Genomic DNA, 22,116 nt, shown 5'->3' on the forward strand with positions numbered 1-22,116 from the left:
CCAAGCAGCCTGCTGTTTGGCCATTACTGTTTCTGTGATGGCGTCCCGGACAATTTGCATATCCCTCTATTACTAATATAGATAACGTAAGTATTCATTAGGAAAAAGTAAAATTTATATTGTCTAAGAGCTCAGCTTTGTAAATTTCTAAAATTACACTGTTGTCAAAAACAAATTTAAAATCTGAATTAATTAAGCACAATGAGTAAAAAACAAGTCTGCAATTGCTATTCAATAAAGCAGCTAAATCTGAGTCTCTACATTCCAGAAAAATCTGGTAGATTCTAAAGAGAAAAAAAAGTCAAGAATTTTATCATCCAGATAATTAAAGAAAATGAATTCAGATTTTCTTGAATTATTCAATATCTCCTTGCAGGACAGTGCACATATATATTTTTGTCATCTTTGCATGCCTTGCACCTCATAATGTGCCTGGGCTAGAGGAAGCACTAAACAACTATAAGTTGTATTTAAATATTTATTCAACTCTCCATTTTAATTATAGCTATTTAAATTTTCTTCCTGAAAGATATTTTCTAAATAATGTGTTTGCCTTTTGTTTCTTAGAAGTTAGTTTAAAAACTACAACAACAGTATTTGTTTAATAAATCAGTGAAATTATAAAAAGAATGATGGATTAAATTTTTTTCCTCTTTTACTACTCTGAATCTTTTATTATCTCTCTAGAGTTCCACATTCAAATCTTTTATGTCTAACATTCCATTAACTCTCTGGATTTAAGACTATGAGATTACCTACTCTAGCATTCCCCAAAATGTATACTGGCTCTGAAAATAAATGCTCAGGTTGTTCCTCCTGGGGGGAGGGGAGGAAGAGAAAGTTTCCATAGTCAAACCAAATTAGGGAAATCGCATTGCTTACATGGGCTTCTTAATGAAGACTTCTTATGCTGATGTGCAGTATGAAAAATGTGGTATTTTGATGCACCATTATTTTATGCTCCATTAGAAAAGTTTAAAAAAAAAAGAGATGCCAATCAAACTATAACACAATGCTTTCTTATCACAATAATTTTTAAAGCTACATCCTGATTACCAAGATGATAAAATATAAAAGAGATGCATCTTAGAATTTATAAAATCTGGCAACATGCAGAGTATCTCAGGTTGATAATGGAGTCTGATTTACAGGGTATTTGTAGAACTAAGTCTTTTTTTAAAACAATAAGAGTTTATTTGAGCCAAACTGACAATATATACTGGGGTGCAAGATCTCAAATGCTCCAAATCCCATATGAGGAAATCAAGGCCCAAAGAAGTTACTTGCCATGGTCACACACCTGGTTAATGAGAGCCAGGTTCTCTTGTCTGCAGCTTTCCTCTTTTAAGTTATTCATTCATTACATTTCTCTCTTGAACCCATGCTTTGTTGTGCTTTAACATGCCAATCTTTTACTGACCAATGTGCCCACATTCCATTCCCACCCCCATGCTGCCATCCCCCACCCCTACCACCTCCTGCTAATTACATCTACACATTCCTTCAATATCCTTCAGAAGAACTGTTGTTTCAAATCCTATCCAACAAGCCATTTTGCCACTCTGGGCAGAAAGCAGCACAATGCTTCTCACTTCTTCTACTCCTCCCTCCACAGTACAGCAAAAGAGGAAGTGTTTATATAGATTCATAACACCATCAAGGATATAACTTACTTCATCTTATATATAACAAAACTTGGACCCAAAGTGGCCACCTTTCTCACCAAAATATAGATTCCTTAAAAACAGAGACCACATTATTTACAATATGGCATTATTTTGATACATATGATGATGCTATTTATTCAAACCCATTGATTCATTCAACAAATATTTCTTGAACACCTATTATGTAACAAACACAATTCTAGCTGCTGAGATTGAACAGTAAGCTAAATAGACCCAAATAAACAGTCTGCCTTTCTAGAGCTCCCTTTGCAACAAGCAAGGGTTTCCCTATCTTAGGAAAAGACTTTGGCTGATCAAACCCATAACCTTTCCCAGACTTATTTAATATGCACCCCATATTTTAAAATTTTTTTTTCTAGTTATTCTTCCTTAAAGCCAGAGATAAGAGTTGCACAAAATAGATTTCTAGGAAACATCAGATAATGTTGACACCTGATGTTAATATCTAATTGTGAAAATTTTAACAAGAATCCTATCTAATAAAAGAGTAATATGCAAATTGGCCATCACTCCAACACACAAGATTGCTGCCCCCATGTGGTCAAAGATGATTGACCCCATGTGGACACAAGATGGCTGCCACAAGATGGCCAGCAGGGAAGGGCAGTTGGGAGGGACCAGGCCTGCAAGGGAGGGCAGTTGTGGGCGATCAGGCCAGCAGAGGAGGGAAGTTGGGGGCTACCAGGCCTGCAGGGAAGGGCAGTTGGCGGGGACCCAGGCCTGCAGGGGAGAGCAATTAGGGGGGACCAGGGCTGCAGGGGAGGGCAGTTGGAGATGACCAGGCCTGCAGGGGAGGGCAGTTAGGGGTGACCAGGCCTGCAGGGGAGGGCAGTTAGGGGTGACCAGGCCTGCAGAGGAGGGAAGTTGGGGGCAACCGGGCCTGCAGGGAAGGACAGTTGGCGGGAGGACCAGGGGTAGGCCTGCAGGGGAGAGCAATTAGGGAGGACCAGGCCTACAGGGGAGGGCAGTTGGAGGTGACCAGGCCTGCAGGGGAGGGCAGTTAGGGGTGACCAGGCCTGCTGGGGAGGGCAGTTAGGGGCAATCGAGCTGGCAGGGGAGCAGTTAGGCATCAATCAGGCTGGCAGGGGAGTGGTTAGCGGGTGATCAGGCTGGCAGGAAGAAGCAGTTAGAAGCAATCAGGAAGGCAGGCAGGCAAGCAGTTGGGAGCCAGCAGTCCTGGATTGTGAGAGGGATGTCCGACTGCCCGTTTAGGCCTGATCCCTCAATGGGTCCCAGATTAGAGAGGGTGCAGGTTGGGCTGAGGGACATCCCCCTCCCCGTGCACAAATTTCATGCTCTGGGCCTCTAGTGTTTAATAAGATGAAGAATAGGAATAAAAAATTAAACAGGCTGGTGATAAAAACAAACCACTAAATGCAAATTAAGCTTTCCAATCAGTTTCTTCACCAATACTAATAATATAATGGCAAGCTCTGAAACTTATGTTATCTAAAATTTGCACAAGATATATTAAAATATTAATCAAAATGGAATATAACATAACGAGCTTTATCATTCTATGAGCTAACATGCATTTCTGCAACAAAATAAAATCTTAAAACCTACAGCTACAGAATTTTGAATTTTCTTTGTTTGCTTAAAATTCAAATAATCTAATGATTTAAATTAGCATTCCCTTCTTTGCAATTATGTGACTGAACATAATAAATAGTATAGTGTTGAAGGAAATGCTTATCATAGTAGTCATTGAGTAAATTTAAATTCTATAAAGGTATAACTCTTACAAACCACCTAAATAACTGACACCTTTGTCATTTCATGGTATACTTCTTATAACATGCATTTTATGTGACTAATACTAGTGCAAATATCCTAAATATTTTAGAAAAGGGGAAAAAATAGGGATTTGAAATAAATGAGATGGGTATTTTAAATTTTCAAATAAATGGTTGCTTTTAAATGCAAAGGCACAAAAAGTAGAGACAATTTGCAATTGCATCTCAGTAAAATTTATTTAAAACATTTTAAATTAAAATGTATCTAGCAAAAGCAGCCATGGAAAATATAATCTCTAAATAAAATGTTTAGAATGAAGCTATAAACTAGAAAAGACTGATAATGAAAATTTATCAAGTAACTAGCTTTTCTACTAGTGAGTCTTTGTGAATTGTCGTTCATGCCTCATTCTTTCATTAAACACGTGTTTGTTGAGAGTCAAAGGTGGCTCAGTCTCGTTTTAATAAATCCTTCTATAATCTGTTAGGTAATAATATTGTGAACATGTGTTTAGATAAATATACATCTAATAACTCTACCTGTATAATTCCCCACAACCCATACTGTCTACATAATTTAAGCCTGTAAAATTACCATGTTTTTAGAACTCATATTTTTTATATTCTTTCCAATCATTATTAATTAGTGAATTTCTCAAACAAAACTAAAATTTGTTTTAGTTTTTGTACATGCCCATTTTATCTCTGTTGCTACTAGGTTTTGCTATATTTTTTATAATTACTATATAATATTAAAAATTTATTTCATATTTAACAAAATATTGACAAAATCTACATTTAACAACCATATGCCCAACACCTTATTCATACAGATGCAGTGTTCTATAATATTTAGCCTTGTGCACAAATAATTTTTAAAACACATGTAGTGATTAGATGCTGTTTAGCAACTTTTCCACATTAACTTAAACGTTATATCATAGAGGTACTAAAACATTTTATTTTAGAAAAAATATAGCTACACCAGAGTACTAATTGATCACTATTTTAAATATAAACTTTCTTAGTTTCCAAAAATATTTTAATTCATGCAAAAAACGGTTCATGCTAACAGTCAACATGTTAAACTAATATTTTCAAGATTCTATAAAAATTCAAAACATAGCAAAACAAAATGTGAAATTTTCTTTAATTCTTGGGTGGTCTGCTGAAGAAAATGTAGCTGCATATAAAACTATAAATTATTGTTAAATCAGCTATTTGGATACAAGATAAGTTAATTTATAAAAACTTGTTTTAGTTTATAGAAAGTCTACACATGATAGACAATTTCAATGAGATGTCCAAGCATAAGGAAGTTGGAATCCTATTGAAAATGGAAAAAGGTTTTATATTCCACAAATAGTTTGAACATAAGATAAGCAGAAAAATCTGTGGTTTATAAATCCATATGTTCTTAACTGTTTATTCTTTACATACTTTTGTTTAGGTTGTCACAATGCACCTATGTGCTGTGTAGCATTATATGCTGTGAAAGAATGTAAAACTAGTGCCATCTACTGGAAAAAGTGGATACTATTCAATAATCAATTAATTGCAAATTATTTTGTGAATTATGTGAGTTGAAATTTGTATGTCTTATTTTTAACCAACTATTTGTCTTTTTTTAAAAAATTTTTTTTTACTCTAAAGTTTCTTAAATGTAATCAAATGAGTTAGGTAAGATGAACATGTGGGAATGGTGAAACTGCAGAACAGAGGGCATTAACCTAAACAGGTGGGAGAGAATTCCATTGGGGATATCAATAAAGAAATCAGAAATACTGTGTTCTGATCAATTTTTATATTGGTTTCGTGTGTATCTTTTAGAACACAGGTTTTGAACCCTTGGTCAAATAGCCCTCTCTTAAGAGTTCAGAATATCTAACAAAAAACCTTGAAATTATATGAAAAATTGTGTGCAAATACACATATGTATTTTTTGGATGAGGAGAGTCATAACTTTATCAAGTAAACATGGAGATGGTTTATCTTTTCATGACCCAAAAAGGGTTTTAAAAAACTAAAACAGAAAGCCAATTATTCAATAGGTAAACAGCACACTGGTGACTTCAATTTTTTTTTTTTTTTTAAAAAAGGTAAATGTAACATCAGATACCATCAATGAACTATTGCCAGCTCAAACTACAATAATAAGTAAGGACTTATTTATGGATGTTGTTTTGGTATCTATGTCTTTAAATGCATTTCCTCTTTACAAATGGAGAATTTAGAGCACAACAAACAATATTAGTTTATTCCAGATAGAAGTGCTCATAAAAGCCAGAATTCTTAATTCTTATTATAAGTATAATATGCACTTATTCCCTTCCTCAGTTTATTTACCACCAAAACTCAAACTGTTTGAGAGAAAAAGTAAAAGCAAGTCTGGATAATATACACTGAATTTGTGTTGTTATCTGCTTAGCTACAATGTGATTCATATCTAAGATATCCACCATAAGTGAGAAAAGAGAAATTGTTTTTCACTCAAAAGACAAACTATCAGCTTTACTTTTAATTTTCCCATATGAAAGCATCTCAAATAAATTTGTATTGGCGTTATAGCTGTCACTTCACCTCCATGCAGACTTTCCAAACATTTATTCATTCATTTAACAAATATTTAGTAAGTGCCAGGCACTGTGCTAAGCTCTGGAGCCACAAGTCCCTGACTCATAGAGACTTCTAGTTATATGGATTATATTCTACTAGAGGCCCAGGGCACAGATTCGTGCACTGGTGGGGTCCCTCAGCCTGGCCTGTGCCCTCTCGCAATCCGGGACCCCTCAGGGGATGTTGGACTACGGGTTTCAGATCCTCACAAGCCTGGCCTTCTGGCTGAGCAGTGCTCCCGCTGTGGGAGTGCACTGACCACCAGGGGGCAGCTCCTGCATTGAGTATCTGCCCCCTGGTGGTCAGTGTGCATCATAGCGATTGGTCGTTCAGTCATAACGGTCTCTTAGGCTTTTATATATAGAGATATATAGATTACTTACAAACACCATTTGGAAATATTTCTCTTTAAGACTTCTAATTTCTACATTAGAACAAACTGCCACTAAAATCTAGTAAGAGTAACAACGACATATTATGTGTACAATGTTAGAGAAGAATATAATTTATCACTGTAATGAGTACTATTTAGACAAATACTCTCACTTGGCTTAAAACTAACATGCTATCCAGTCTAAGCTACAATTAGATTTAATTTTTATCAAGCATTGAAACTATGTATAAAATTGTGCCTCTTAATCCCTCCTCAAATAACTGCCTCACTCTTGATCTGGAGGAAAGAATTCCAATGCTCAAACATGGAAGATATTCCTGTCCTCCCACCACTATCTATCAGACAGTTCTGTAAATTCCCAGCCATTGATCAGGGCTGTTTTAAGATTTGTTTAAAAGCTAAAGTAAAAACAAATGGGGGAAAAATCACAAAATTTCAGAGATGATGTAATTCGAATTTCTCATTTTAAAGATAAAGAGACTAAGATCTGGAAAGGTTTACTGATATATTCAAGGTCATGGGAAGTTAATTACAGAGCTGTGGTTAGAGTTTTCTGACTCCTATTCCAGTGCTCTTTTTAATATATAAAAGAAACTGTTAGTAAATTAAGAAGAAATTCCGAAAGAGAAAAATTACCTTTAATTACAAACATGAGCAAACCATAACTCAGATGCACTTAATAAGCTCTAAATTAAAATTATGCTTTACTTAAAAATAAGAAGTAAAGGAAGTCAAAGCTGAAAAATGATAGATCACTCTTCTGGGATATGGCCTTCATACAGGTCAATCCGGTTATAATCAACTTTAAGAGCATGTTCCAATTATTTTTTAGTTCTGGAATTATTTCATATTGAATAATACCTGAAATTAGTAGGGTACTGGCTAGGGAGCAGAAATCTTTTTGATTTACAGAGACTTTTGTTGTAATGGGTTTTGACCAGGGAACAATAAATTAAAGCAAGACTTCAAACTTTCACCTTAATTTCCTATATCTCCAATTTTGACCTCTTCCCTCCTTACTTGTACAAAGTAATAAAGACTAGAATTCCCACTTGGATTACATTTTTATTTTTCAAAATTTAAATAGTTTATTACTATTGAAGTTAATTTCTTCAACATTTCTATATTTCTACAAGTAAAATTCTGTTTGAGAAATGGGTGATAAAGAATTTGTTAATATTCATTATTATGCAAATAATGAAAGACTGGCTTTCATAACACTTTAAAAAGTGTGAATGTCTAAGGAATTATTGAATACTATTCTAGCCAATTCATTTATCAAATTAAAATGGGTTTCCAAGCCAGAAAGACAGAGACTTTTTCTGGGCTTCCAAAGAAATACGTTCTATACTGATAGGACTTGAATTCTGGCTCAGCAGGATATATAAGAAAAATAAAGAAATCAAGATATATTGAGATGGTTGTTTCTCAAACATAAAGTACATTTTATTTTATATTAAAATAAAAATAGTTAAGTGAAATATGGGGCAAACTTAAATGTTTTTAAAAGTCTATTGTACTAGAAAATTACAATATATGTAGGTAGATATATAGATACATGCATATATCTATAGATATGTATAGTAAACTTAGTGAACATTTCTATATGGTGCTTGCTCTATGCCAGCCACTGTTCTAAGCAGTTTTCTCATTATAATCTATTCATTCTTGCAGCAGCCTTTCAGGTGAGTACTATTTATCCTTTTTTAATACGTTTTTATTGATTTCGGAGAGGAAGTGAAAGGGAGACAGAGATAGAAACATCAATTATGAGAATCATTGATTGGCTGCCTCCTGCATGCCCCCTACTGGAATTGAGCATGCATCCCAGGCATGTGCCCTTGATCGGAATCAAACCCAGGACCGACACTCTATCTACTAAGCCTAACCGGCCAGGTGAGTACTATTATTACTATTCCGATAATAATACAATGAGGAAGCCAAGGCAAACAGCTAGTTAAGTGGCAAAGCCAGATTTCAAATACAGACTGTGTGTGCTTAAGCACTGTATTATTATGGTTACTTCTTAAGAATTATCGGCTTTGTTGACTTTATCTTTGAATCATTTTGATATCAACATTTAAAAGGACACTTATATCTCAAAGAATTTCATTATGAAGTACTTTAATGTCATGATTGTCATATCCCCAGGAATACCCCGTTAATTAATAAACTGTTTCTGTAAATACTTAGCCTCCACTGTGTATAGCAAACTCATGTTACTAGAGTTACGCTGGTGCTCTCACATGTTGGGGTTTTTTTCCCAGTGGGAAACATGTATAAATTAAATAACTTTCAGACTCCAACTGTTATGGGTAATATATAGTTATGAAAAGTTCCACATGGCACAGGGACTACATTGATTAGTGTTCTCCCTCAAACACATACAATTCAACAGGTAAACCTTGTCAGTTCTACAACCTGAATCTCTCCCTAATCCATCCTTCTTCTTTCCCAACCTACTGTAATGACCACTGTGAAGGCTCTCAGCACTTCCTGAGTCCCTCCAGCCTCAGACTCCCCCAATATAATCCATGGTGGCAGTGCAGGGCCACAGCTGGGTCGGGGAGGCAAAGAGATGAGAAGAGTGACTGGGGGCCCTGTGCACTGAGCTTCATTAGCCTCTCATGTCACCACAAATAGACATAAAATCTATTTTTTTAAACAGATGTTTACTATTCTAATATAGCTTTAAGACAAATGCTCTATCTTCCTTTCTAATCAAGTTGCCATTCCTGCCTTCTTATAGAAACATCTGGAATCTGCACTGACCTTCCACCCTGCTAAATCAGTAATCATAAAATGCAAATGAAGTCATGTCATTTCCCCTTCACCCCTTCCCTGAGATTTAAATTCCTTAAAACTTCATATAAGGCACTTCCTGGTTGGCTATCTTTTTTCCTCATCTCTTCTACTTGCCTCACCCACCCAAGCTAGCCATAATAAATAACCTACATTTCTCCGAACATACCTGGCTTTTTCGGATGTTTTGCCCATGCTACTCCATATATTAGAAATGTCCTTCCTCCTCTTTGGACACATGGCTGATTGTTGCTCATAGATTGAGATTCAGCTCAAACATTATATCCTCCATGAAGTCCTCCTTAAACTTCAGAGAACTTCTCTCCTTTCCAAAGCAAAGAGCTAGGACCAGCCTTGTCTGGACTCCCCTAACTTCCCAGGTATAAATACCTTTGGTCTGTTCTTAGCACCATGTGGTTCAATGGTCCTAACACAGCTCCAGCTCCATTTTGTACTGATTAAAGCAACCGGCTTGATCTTGTTTATCATGATACCCTCACTGCTTCACACAATGCCTGGCACTCACAGTTAATATTCAACTGTGACTATTAATGAATTGGCATTCTCTATACAAATAGTAATCGAGATATGTATGTTAATAGAAAATATAAATAATAATGACAATATTCACAGACATATCTGACCATTGTGATTTTTTAAATAAATTAAAGTATTAAACTTATTTTATACAGGCATATAATGAAATTTTGGACTTTCATGCTGCATTTGTTTAAGTGCATAAAATCACATTTTTTTTAAGTGTGGTGGTTCTAATTTAAAAACCAGTTGAAACATGCTACATTAGTTCTGTTGATTTGGTCATTTGTTCAGTAGAACATTTTTTCTTTTTAACTAACTAACTTTATTATACTAAAGTTGTTCATTTTAATTTTTTTTTACTTCCTAAAGGAATGGCCACATGTGGAATAAAAAGTATTTCATTATCCTTTCACAAGATGAATGTCTTATTTTGTGTGATTTGGGGCAGTTTCTTATCAAGACTGCCAGCCTCTTATGAACAGCATTATGATTTTCAGATGTGTAGTGTGCATTAAAGAACAAGAAGATATCATGAAATATTAGTGACAATTATATAATGAGCTAGAAAACTGCACAATGTTTCCAAGGGTTGTAAGGATTGTGGAAATGAATGTTACTTAAAGTAGAGTGGTGATTTATAACCAATTTCCGTCTTCAAATTAGGGCCTAGGTAAAAGAAAACGAAATTTAGCAAATCATTATGGTGTATCATTTCCTGCAGCAGAAACACCCACTGGCCCGCCCAGTGCCCTCACTAGGTAGAGTACAAGAAGCAATGACCTGAGGGAAGCCCACAGGCTCGGAGGGCCACTGGCTGGCTCTTTGTCACCAAATGCAGCAGGTTGAATGCAGACATCACTGTGATATCTTCACCAACAAAACGAGAGCCAAAGAACAGAGGCAAGAGCTGAGTAGGAGAAAAAAGAAAAAAATTAAAACATCACAAATGGTAAACGCATCCATTGTACAATTGATGGTTACGGTTTTATCTGGAACTGAACACACATACACAGAGCTAATAAATTTCAAACGCCTATTTTTCAAATGGTGAGCTTACTTTCAACCCAGGATTATTTATATTTTATGAATAAAATATATACAAGAATAACAGTGTAATCTGTGAACACATTTTGCAAGCCGTTCAGAAAAGAGACGAACTTTAAAACAGTTTAAAGGAATTAGCATTTACTAAATTTGTACCATGTGACAGGAACTGTCTGGGGCCTAATAAACACATTGTACCATTTCATTCTTGCAGTAAACCTAGGAGGTAGGTTTTATCCCCCAATAAATATGTGAGGAAACCGAGGCTCAGAGGTCCAAGGGCACAAAGCAAATAACCAGTGAAAAGGATTAGAAAACCCTGTAACATGTACTGCAAAGCCATGTTCTTTCCTTACACCACACTACTTTCTTCCAGCAATATTTGCAAATCGCCCTCCCTGGAGAAGACTATAAAATATTGTAAGATTAAGAGATTTCTTTTATTAGAGTTTCATTTTTTATTAATAGAGAGCCAAATAACCTAGGGACCACTCAGAACTTCACTTTAGAAACAGTGTTAAGCTTGAACAAAACATAGCGAAGATGAATTTTTCATTTGATTTTATAGTTTATAATTTCTATGTTAATTCTGTGAATAATATTCACAAACTAGTCTTAAAAATGGCAAAGATATTTTTTAAAGTTTTTAGAAATGAGTCTTGTGGAAGAATCTCAAAAATGTGTGAGTAATGAACTTTAGAGAAAAGTGCAGTCAGTATTTTCTTTAAAGTTTTGTACAATCTTTCTGTTGGTAAAGATTAACTTCAAGTGCAGATGGAAAATAATATATTAATATTAACTTCTAATATTTTCTTTAAAATTGGCATTATAAGTGACCTTAACCACTACATGTTCAAAAATGGATATAAAATTAATGTCTAGTTCATTTCCTGACCCTCAGCCCCCAAAAACAAAAGTCTGTTCCTGGTCTCTTCTGACCTCCTTGAAGAACAAACACATAATAAACAGTAATATATTTAACCAAATCACTCTGGAGTATATCTGACAGAAATCTGCTTGTATTAACATGCCTGAACTCTGACTTCTCCAAACTAAACTCACTACAAAACTAAAACATTTTTTGTGTGACTAACTGGAGACAAAAGGGAGGAAGCGGGAAGGTAAGTATCATAATGCACAGCCTGAAAGAACCATTAAACGTAAATAAACATGCCATTTCCACGAGTGATTGCAGAGCAGGGAAAAGAGAGCATTCCTTTGGAGCAGACTACTGACTAATAAAAGATCAAAGGTCTATACCTCACAACACTATAAATAAAAATGTATTTTTTCCTTGTGACCTTCTCTGTGAGGAATAAAGTGTGCACGGTAAATGTAATTACTTAGCAAAGCCACGGCCTCATTGTGCTCCCGCAGCTGATCATAAAACGTCTTCCTATTCTGCTTCATCAACTGCTGTACCAGGCAGCCTGTGCGCCTACCGATGACTGCGGCCATCTGGCTTGTGTCAAAGCCAGCGCACAGGAAGAAAGGGAGTGATGTCACTCTGCAGGTCAGGCAAAGAACAAAGATGCATTCTACAATTAAAAGCTGAGGGCCTCCTATACCCGGGGCCCTCGAGCATGATATGACTGCGTGATTTAATGTTCCCACTCTGTTGCATTTATTTTTACCCAAATAGCCAGGGCTCCATCTAGTGGCAAATTAGTTTTGCCCAGTTTTCTTTAAAAGCAAACCCAGAAAGTGCTACATTAGCGCCAATAAAGTAGAGCAACAGAAATGATGGGTAACTTTTACGAAGTGTAGTCTTTCTACACTGAAGACTACAAAAAAGAGTGATTTTTCTCAATGTTCTGCATTTTCAAATCGTACAAAGTATGTATTTCATAGGATAGAATTTGATATAACCCTAATTATTTTAACGTTTTAACCCTAATTATAGCGAAAAAACAGCTAATTTTGCAAAATGCATGCAAAGTGACATTACTTAAACACTATTCCAAAAATATGTAGCTGAGATGTAAAGTGAAAAACTGTTCTAAAGAATGGATGCTTGTGTCTGTATGCCTTGGTGAAATCAAACTCATAATCTTACAAAGAACAAAAGAATCATAATTAAAATGGCTCTAACATGTGACACCAAGAGTAACTTATCTCTACAACAGAAAAAGAAATCTTCTTATGCTGTAATGATTTAGCAAAATTCATTTTTCACTAATGTTTTGCACTTAATTTATGTTTACAGTAAATAAAACACTTTGGCAAACCTATCTAAAATACAGAATGCATTTACATGAAAGATGGGTTATCATAATGGATGTGTGTGAGTTATGGGGTCAGATGGCCTCGATTTGAATCCTGGTCCTGCCCCTAACTAGTTGTATTACCTTGGGCAAGTCACTTACCATCTCAATGATTCAAATGTGACAGTTGCCTCAACTCTAAAATTAGTTAATTGGTAAAAAGGACTTGTAACAACTCTTGGTACATAGTATAAGCTCAGCAAATGTTAGCTATTATTATTAAGTGTATAAGTATTGGCTATATTTTTAAATTACAGAATTAAAATTTTCTAATAGTCCATTTATACCCAATCCTATTTAGAATTAGGAGGCCATTCTCCAAAGACAGAATCCTATTTAGGCCAAAAAGCTAACTACTCTTTGATAGATTTCCACAATGAATTATCCTAATAAAAAAAGTTAGGATAGAGATATCCTAAAAATAACAGTTGATGAAACCCATAGCATGTGGCAGGTACTATTCTAAGCACTTCACAGGTTTATCTCTTTTAATCCTCATGGCCTTATGAGATACCTATTATCATTTTTCCCATTTTTAGATAAAGAAACAGAGATACAGGGAGGTTAAGTAATTTGCCTAAAATATTACAGCTAAGCTAATAAAGAGCAGGTCCCTTAGATAATTGGACTGAATGTTTTAATAGATTTGAACCCAGACCAGCTAGCTCGAGGGCTAGTGCTCTTGATCACTACACAACTGCTGATTAAAAGCCTGAAATAGTACCAACCCACTCTAGACAATCTGATTCTATGTGTACCTATTAGATTATGTGGCTGATAATAAACTTTAAGGATTCAATTAATTCAAGAAGATTATTTGTTCAATGTGATGAATAGCAAGAACCTACAACCAAGATTACTCTACCCAGCAAAGCTATCATTCAGAATTGAAGGGCAGATAAAGAGCTTCACAGATAAGAAAAAGCTAAAGGAGTTCATCACCACCAAACCAGTATTATATGAAATGCTGAAAGGTATTCTTTAAGAATAGGAAGAAGAAAAAGGTAAAGATAAAAATTATGAACAACAAATACATATCTATCAACAAGTGAACCTAAAAATCAAGGGAATTAAAAACCTGAGGAACAGAATAATCTGGTGAATATAATAGAATCAGGGGCATAGAAAGGGAGTGGACTGATAATTCTCAGGGGGAAAGGGGTATGGGGGGTTCAGGAAGAGACTGGACAATCATACATCTATGGATGAGGACAGTGTGGGGGGAGGTAAGGGCAGAAGGTGGGGTGGGAACCGGGTGGAGGGGAGCTATGGGGGGAAAAGGAGAAACAATTGTAATAATCTGAATAAAGATTTATTTTTAAAAAAATAAAAATAAAAAATAAAATGTAAGACTCAAGAAAAAAAAAAGAAGATTATTTGAAGAATCTTTCTCTTGGCACTGAGTGAGAAAAAAGTAGGGAATTAATTAAAAAGTTTGAGACATACTCAGATTTCTAGATTTGATCTTTCTGTTTCCACGAGATGCAACTTCTCTTTCTCTTTCACCTTTAAATTTTTTCTCCAAACTCCTTGGATACACCTATGATATATTCTAAAGACTTCACTTGAATATACCAAAGCTCCAATATGTTGATGATATGGTACTTTTGAGGGCCAAGTTAACAGTCACCCCCAAAAAAATAAAATTAAAGTTTCAATTTGTTAGCTTTCTTCCCACTGCACTCCCTGAGCTGCCTGGGTGAGGTCCCTAGCCAGACACAATTCTCGTCCTAAAAGAAGCAAAAGAAGCTCATGCTTCTGAGTGGTGACAATATTTGGCGAAAGAATGAGCATTAAACACCCTCTAGAAATCAGCACTAAGCAAGGGCCACCAAGAACATCTCTAATTCTCAAGTTTATCCTCAACTTCCTCACTTTTGTATTGCCTTTGACTCAAATACTTGAATAGATGAAAAACATTTATAGATAATCAACATGTTTTTGTCAGACACATAACTTATGCATCTTTCTCATTTCCCAGAATATCTAGCACATCATTCTGAAAATATCTGGTGTTAAAAAATACTGGTTGAACAATTTTAATGAGCAATATCACACTATGTGTTAAGAATAGAATCAGATTACACAACTGTCTACAATTCTCTGCTGAAAAGTTTTTCATGATTCCCCACTGCATATTGCAGGGTCTCCCAAACCATATTATGAGAAACAGGAAATATCCTTTCAAGCAAGTTAAGTAGTCAAACAACTGTGGAAATGCTACCCATTATAAAGGGTCTGAGAGGCTTTGCAGTGAATACACCTGCTTTGTCTCAGTTGGTGCCTCTCACATAGTTTTGACCATAGAAAACCCCTTTTTTTCCTATCACCATCCCACAGAACACATTTTGGTAAATTCTTTGGATAAAGTCCAAATTCCAAAACAAAGTATCTAAAGTTCTAAATATTCAGCCTTTCTCTTGCCATAACCGCACCCCACTCCACACAATGCTAGTCCCATACCAATATACTAGTACTCAGAATTTCACCCAAATAGGTCCACTGTTTCCTACTTCCACCTCCATGGCTTTCTTCATCCCACATCCTCACTCTTCCTGTCACCACTCCCACCTCCCACCTCTCCAATATGGTCCGCACTGAGGCACCAGGCATGCTGTTATATCTCCTATAACACCTTTCAGAGCACTGATTTGCTTCTATCTCTGCCTCTCTTTTCTAGATTATAAATGTCTTAAGTGCAGGGACGGTGTCTTTTTCATCTCAGTGCCTGGCACCATTCACTGAGTGAAAAAAGATGACTATGTAAATGACTGATTCTATGGAATTGATGGTTTAGGACAGGGGTCAGCAAACTCAGTCAACAGAGAGGCAAACGGCAGCTAGCGAGCCGCATGTGGCTCACGAGCCGCAGTTTGCCGACCACTGGTTTAGGATTATCATTTCCCACCCTGTTCTCTCTGTCATCTCAACTGTTAATGGTTCTTAAAAGCAATAATTAGAATTAAAACCAGCTGGTTCCTTCATAGGAATCAGCAGTTCCTATAAAGGTGGTAGGTTGAAAATGCATTCTGACTTGAGACCCAAAGGTAATTTAAATGTCCTATTTTGATCAAAATTTTTTACTTCTTCTCCATCTCTTCTCCCCCCACCTCACCCCCACCCCCACTTCCCAGAAATCTCACATCCAAAAATTTGCTTAAAATTTGTTAGTTTTTGGTTTGGGTTTATTTTTATTCGCTTTTACTTTTTTCCTTGCAATTGAATGATAAAATGCCAAAGAAGGATGGTATAAACAAGGAATCCAAAGAACTCACAAAGTTGATAATTAGCTCCAGAATAAATGAGCTGACTGTACTAGTAGATTTAAAGGGTCAAACCTAAAGGTCAAATCCCTTTCCAATAAATGACAAAGGAATGTCTACATCAGTGGTTTTTCACAGCTAATAAAATGTCCCCCCCAAAACTACAGGGGTCAAAAGAGAGTTGACATATAAGTTCTTTGGTTATATGCAAAAACCATGAACACAGATAATAAAGCAGTGAAGGCCTGGGAAAGGGGAGAGAGGAGTGGGAAGGAGGGGGTCAACAGGGGTAAAAGGGTGACATCCGTGATATTTTCAACAATACAAATGAATTTTTTTAAAAAGAGTTGATAAATTTGAATTTTGTCAAGTAAAGACAAAATAAATACAAAAAGCACCAAACGTTAATTTCACCATGATAGATAAAGAGCATTCTTTTGAATAGAATATATTTAGTTTTATGGGGGAAATTTTTCATTGTTGCTATTTTTCTCATTTCATTATTAAAGAAGAAACTTCATCGTGATGGGCCAGCATTTGGGAACCACTATTCTAATTGTCTCCTGTAAAGTTCCATAAAAACATTTTTGTTCTTATCAGCACAGTGCCTGGTACCAGTTATGCTCAACTAATGTTTGTTGAATGAACTGATCACTCATTTACTTGTTGAAATCAATAGGCCATAAGGTAGAACTGGGCATCCTGTTTGTTAGGCAGAGATCTTTTTGTATTTGTTATAAGAAATACCAGGACCCTGGCTATTCAGAATCCTCAGCCAATTCCCCAAACCATTTTGAGATAACAGCTCCATATTTTTAGAATAGTGTGTAGGTAAGTAATGTCGCTTTACATGTATTTTGCAGAAATAGCTGCTTTTTCACTATAACTAGTGAAAAAATACTATTTCTTCCTTAAGTAACATCCCCTATTGATTATTTGTTAATAGTCCCCACAAAACTTGATAGAACTGAAACTCTATGTCTCTCAGAAGATAGTTTATACTAGAGGCCCGGTATATGAGATTCGTGCACTGGGGTGGGAGGGGTACTCAGCCCAGCCTGTGCCCTCTTGCAGTCCGGGACCCCTCGGGAGATGTCCACCTGCTGGCTTAGGGGGATCAGGCCTAAGCCAGCAGTCAGACATCCCTCTCCCAGTCCAGGGCTCTTGCAGTCAGGGATCCCTCGCTCCTTACTGCCCGCCTGCAGTGGAGTCAGGAGAGGCTCCTGCCACCGTCTCTGCACTTGCCAGCCCTGTGCCCGGCTTCTGGCTGAGTGGCGCTCCCCCTATGGGAGCACACTGACCACCAAGGGGCAGCTTCTATACTGAGCATCTGCCCCCTGGTGGTCAGTGCACGTCATAGTGAGCAGTCGTTCCGCCGTTCAGTCATTTGCATATTATGCTTTTATTATATGGGATGGTTGATTTTCCTTATTGAAAACATTTTTCACCTGACTTCTTTCTTTTAACATTTTTTTGTTAAATTTAATAAATCTTTATTGTTCAGATTATTACAATTGTTCCTCCTTTTTCCCCCCATAGCTCCCCTCCACCCGGTTCCCACCACACTCCATGCCCTTACCTCGCCCCCATTGTCCTCATCCATAGGTTTAAGATTTTTGTCCAATCTCTTCCCACACCCCCCACACTCCTTTCCCCCTGAGAATTGTCAGTCCACTCCCTTTCTATGCCCATGATTCTATTATATTCACCAGTTTATTCTGTTCATCAGATTTTTAATTCACTTGATTTTTAGATTCACTTGTTGATAGATATGTATTTGTTGTTCATAATTTTTATCTTTACCTTTTTCTTCTTCCTCCTCTTCTTAAAGAATACCTTTCGGCATTTCATATAATACTGGTTTGATGATGATGAACTCCATTAGCTTTTTCTTATTTGTGAAGCTCTTTATCTGCCCTTCAATTCTGAATGATAGCTTTGCTGGGTAGAGTAATCTTGGTTGTAGGTTCTTGCTATTCATCACTTTGAATATTTGTTGCCACTCCCTTCTGGCCTGCATAGTTTCTGTTGAGCAATCAGCTGACAATCGTATGGGTGCTCCCTTGTAGGTAACTAACTGTTTTTCCCTTGCTGCTTTTAATATTTTCTCTTTGTCTTGCTCTTGGCATTTTAATTATGATGTGTCTTGGTGTGGTCCTCTTTGGATTCCTTTTGTTTGGGGTTCTGTACGCTTCCTGGACTTGTAAGTCTATTTCTTTCACCAGATAGGGGAAGTTTCTGTCATTATTTCTTCAAATAGGTTTTCAGTATCTTGTTCTCTCTCTTCTTCTGGCACCCCCATAATTCGGATGTTGGTACGCTTGAAGTTGTCCCAGAGGCTCCTTACACTATCTTCAAATTTTGGGATTCTTTTTGCTTTTTGCTTTTCCGGTTGAGTGTTTTTTTCCTTCTTTGTATTTCAAATTTTTGACTTGATTCTTGTGGTCCTCTAGTCTGCTGTTAGGTCTCTGTATAATATTTTTTATTTCAGTCAGTGTATGTTTAATTTCTAGTTGGTCCTTTTTCATATCCTCTAAATTTATCGGCCTTTTCTAGGAAATTCTTAAAAAACCTTATAACCGTGGTTTTGAACTCTATATCCAGTAGCTTGTTTTCCTCCATTTCTTTCATTTGTGATCTGTTTGTCTCTGCATTTTCGCTGCTTCTCTGAGTTGGTAGAGTAGCTTTGTGTGCTAGGTGTCCTATAGGGCCCAGTGACTCAGCCTCTCCAGTTACCTGAGGTGGACACTCTTGGTGCACCCCTTTGTGGGCTGTGTGCACAGTCTTGTTGTAGTTAAGCCTTGATTGTTGTTGGTATCACTGGGAGGAATTGACCTCCAGGCCAATTGGCTGTGAGGATCAGCTGTGTCTACGATGGGAGAACTTCTGTGCTGGAGACACCCTTATGGGATAAGACTTGCAAAATTGCAAAAGCCTCTGTGCTCAGCTTGGATGGGGCGGAGTCTCAGGGCAGAGCAGACAGCCTTGGCTTCCCGTCTGCCCTGGCCTATGAGGCCCCTGGGTCTCAGTGCCCCTCGGTAATCGCTGCAAGCACCTCTGAGAGAAAGCTGCCCTCGAGTTTCGCCCGCTGCCAGACAGTCCAGTTTCTCCCCAAATGGGTCTTGGTTCCCAGATTCTCGCCCGGAACTGGAGTTCAGCGCAGTCGGGAGCTTCCGTCTCCCTCCCACTTGAGAAAGCCAGCGGCGCACTCAGCAGCCAGTCCTCTTCACTCGTGCTCGCGCACACGCCTCCAGACCTCTACCTTTCGCAGCTCCTCTGAGTCTCCGTGTGCTTTTCTCTTTTCCTGACAGCCCAGATTCCCCCGTATGAGTCTGGGTCCCCAGGGTCTCGCCCGGAACTGGGGTTCAGTGCAGTCAGGAGCTTCTGTCTTCCTCCCGCTTGAGAAAGCCAGCCAGGCATTCAGCCACCCATCCTCTCCATGCGCTCGCGTCTCTGTACCTCAGCATTTTGCAGCTCCTCTGAGTCTCCGTGAGCTTTTCTCTTTCCTTCTAGTTGTAGAATTTCCACTCAGCCAGCTTTCCTGTGGTTCTGGATGGTGTCTGTTTTGTCTTTTAGTTGTAGTTTTGAAATTGTTGTGCGAGGCAGCAGTTTAGGTGTTTACCTATGCCGCCATCTTGGTTTTTTCCTTTTCCTGACTTTTCCATGATACTAAAAGCTATCACTTTCTTCCTCCTTTTCCAAAAATTGCTTCTCTATCTCTTGTGATACTTCCTTCTGATTTTCAAATTGTGATTATGCTCCAGAGCTACCCCTAGGTATCCTCTGAACTTCTCACTACTTAATCTCTTTCTTGCAGATCTCACCTATTCTTACAACTTCAACTACCATTTCTTGACAGATAACTATAAAGATCTAGCTCTATGCCGGGCAGTTGTGGCTCAGTGGTTGAGTATTGACCTAGGCACCAAGCAGTTGCCAGTTCAATTCCAGGTCAGGGCACATCCCCAGTAGAGGGCATGCAAGAGACAGCCAGTCAATGTTGCTATCTCTTTCTCCCTTTCCCTTCCTCTCTCTCTCAAATCAATAAAAATATATATTGGCTAGCTGGCATAGCTCAGTGGTTGAGTGTCAACCTATGAACCAGGAGGTCATGGTTCAATCCCAGGTTGGGGCACATGCCTGGGTTGTGGGCTCAATCCCCAGTGTGGGTGTGCAGGAGGCAGTCGATCAGTGATTCTCTCTCATCATTTATGTTTCTATCTTTCTCTCTCTTTCCCTTCCTCTCTGAAATCAATAAAATATATTTAGAAAAAAATAAATAAAAATATATATTAAAAAATAAAAGATCTAACTCTAACATTGAAATAAGCTCTAATGCTGTATCTTCTAATCTCTACTGGGTAATAACAATATCGACTTATGGGAACAACCAAGATGGCAGCATAGGTAAACACCTGTACTTGCTGCCTCTCACAACCACATCAAAACTCCAACTACAAGACAAAACAAATATCATCCAGAACCACGGAAAAGCTGGTTGAGTGGAAGTTCTACAACTAGAAGGAAAGAAAAAAGAGCTCTGAGACTGGTAGGAGGTGCGGAGGTGCAGAAGTGCAGAGGTACAGAGGCGCGTGTGAAACGGGCTGGCAACTGGGTGTGCTGTTGTTTTTTTCAATCAGGAGGGAGATACAAGCTTCCAATTTCTCTGAACTCCAGTTCCGGGCAAGACTCTGGGGACCCAGACTCATATGGGGAGAAACTGGACTGTCTGGCATCGGGATGGAACACGAGGACGGCTTTCTCTCAGAGGTGCTCGCAGCTATCATTGTTCCTGCACAGGACCACAGGACAGAGAGACCCGGGGACCTCTTTGGGGCAGGGCTGACTGGCAGCCATTGCTATTTGCTCTGCCCTGGTGATTCCCTGAGACTCTGCCCCATCCAATTTACAACCCCACCCAAGCTGTGCGCAGAGGCTTTTGCATATGAGTGGCCTGTCCTGTCTCCTAAAACCTGTCAAACTGCACCTATGTCAGAGAGCCCCAGAGCTTCCATAAGAAGGCATAAGGCCCTGCAGCAACAGCCTGCATTGCTTCACAAGTGGGCCTCATCTGGGCACTTCCAAACCCCAAACAAAGAGGAGGAATCTGCACATCTCTCTGTAGCTCCTGCTGGGTGGCCTCAGGCTATGGCTAACTTTGCACCTCCTTGGAGATCCAAGAGCCAGTGTACCCAGTGGTCAGAGTGGGACCATACCAGATTACAACTCTTCACATCCATAAGTGACACACTCAAGGGGCAGACTCAGTGAGCACCAAAGCACCACTGAAGCAAGTCCTGCCCCATAAGGGTGTCTCCAGCACAGCAGTTCTCCCATTGTAGACACAACTGGTCCTCACAGCCAACTGGCCTGGAGGTCAATTCCTCCCCGTGATACCAACAGCAATCAAGGCTTACCTACAGCAAGACTGTGCACACAGCCCACAAAGAGGTGCACCAAGAGTGTCCACCTCAGGTAACTAGGGAGGCTGAGCCACTGGGCCCTATAGGACACCCAGCACAGAAGGCCACTCTATCGACACAGGGAAGTAGCCAAAATGCGGAGACAAAGAAACAGGTCACAAATGACAGAAATGGAGGAAAGCAAACTACTGGATATAGAGTTCAAAACCACGGTTATAAGGTTACTCAAGAATCTCCTAGAAACCTCCAAGAAATTTAGTGAGACCCTCAAGGATAGGAAAAAGGACCAATCAGAAATTAAGCATACACTAACTGAAATAAAGAATAACATACAGAGATCCAACAG

The 22,116-nt window shown here is 38.1% G+C and overlaps 1 protein-coding gene across 3 annotated transcripts in view; it reads right to left on the bottom strand.

Moving 5' to 3' along the window:
• MSRB3 (methionine sulfoxide reductase B3) overlaps positions 1–22,116 on the bottom strand; it is a 206,167-nt gene that overhangs the window by 148,482 nt on the left and 35,569 nt on the right. For 2 of the 3 annotated variants that reach the window (XM_080662718.1, XM_080662719.1), the window contains one exon: positions 10,557–10,683. The exons of the other annotated variant lie outside the window; for it this stretch is intronic. In XM_080662718.1, coding sequence (XP_080518844.1) covers positions 10,557–10,632 — 76 coding nt within the window. In that variant the 5' untranslated portion in view covers positions 10,633–10,683. The remainder of the gene's footprint in view (positions 1–10,556; positions 10,684–22,116) is intronic. 3 annotated transcript variants of the gene reach the window in all.

Source organism: Plecotus auritus, assembly GCF_963455305.1.
Source record: "Plecotus auritus genome assembly, chromosome: 3".
Classification (NCBI taxonomy): domain Eukaryota; kingdom Metazoa; phylum Chordata; class Mammalia; order Chiroptera; family Vespertilionidae; genus Plecotus; species Plecotus auritus.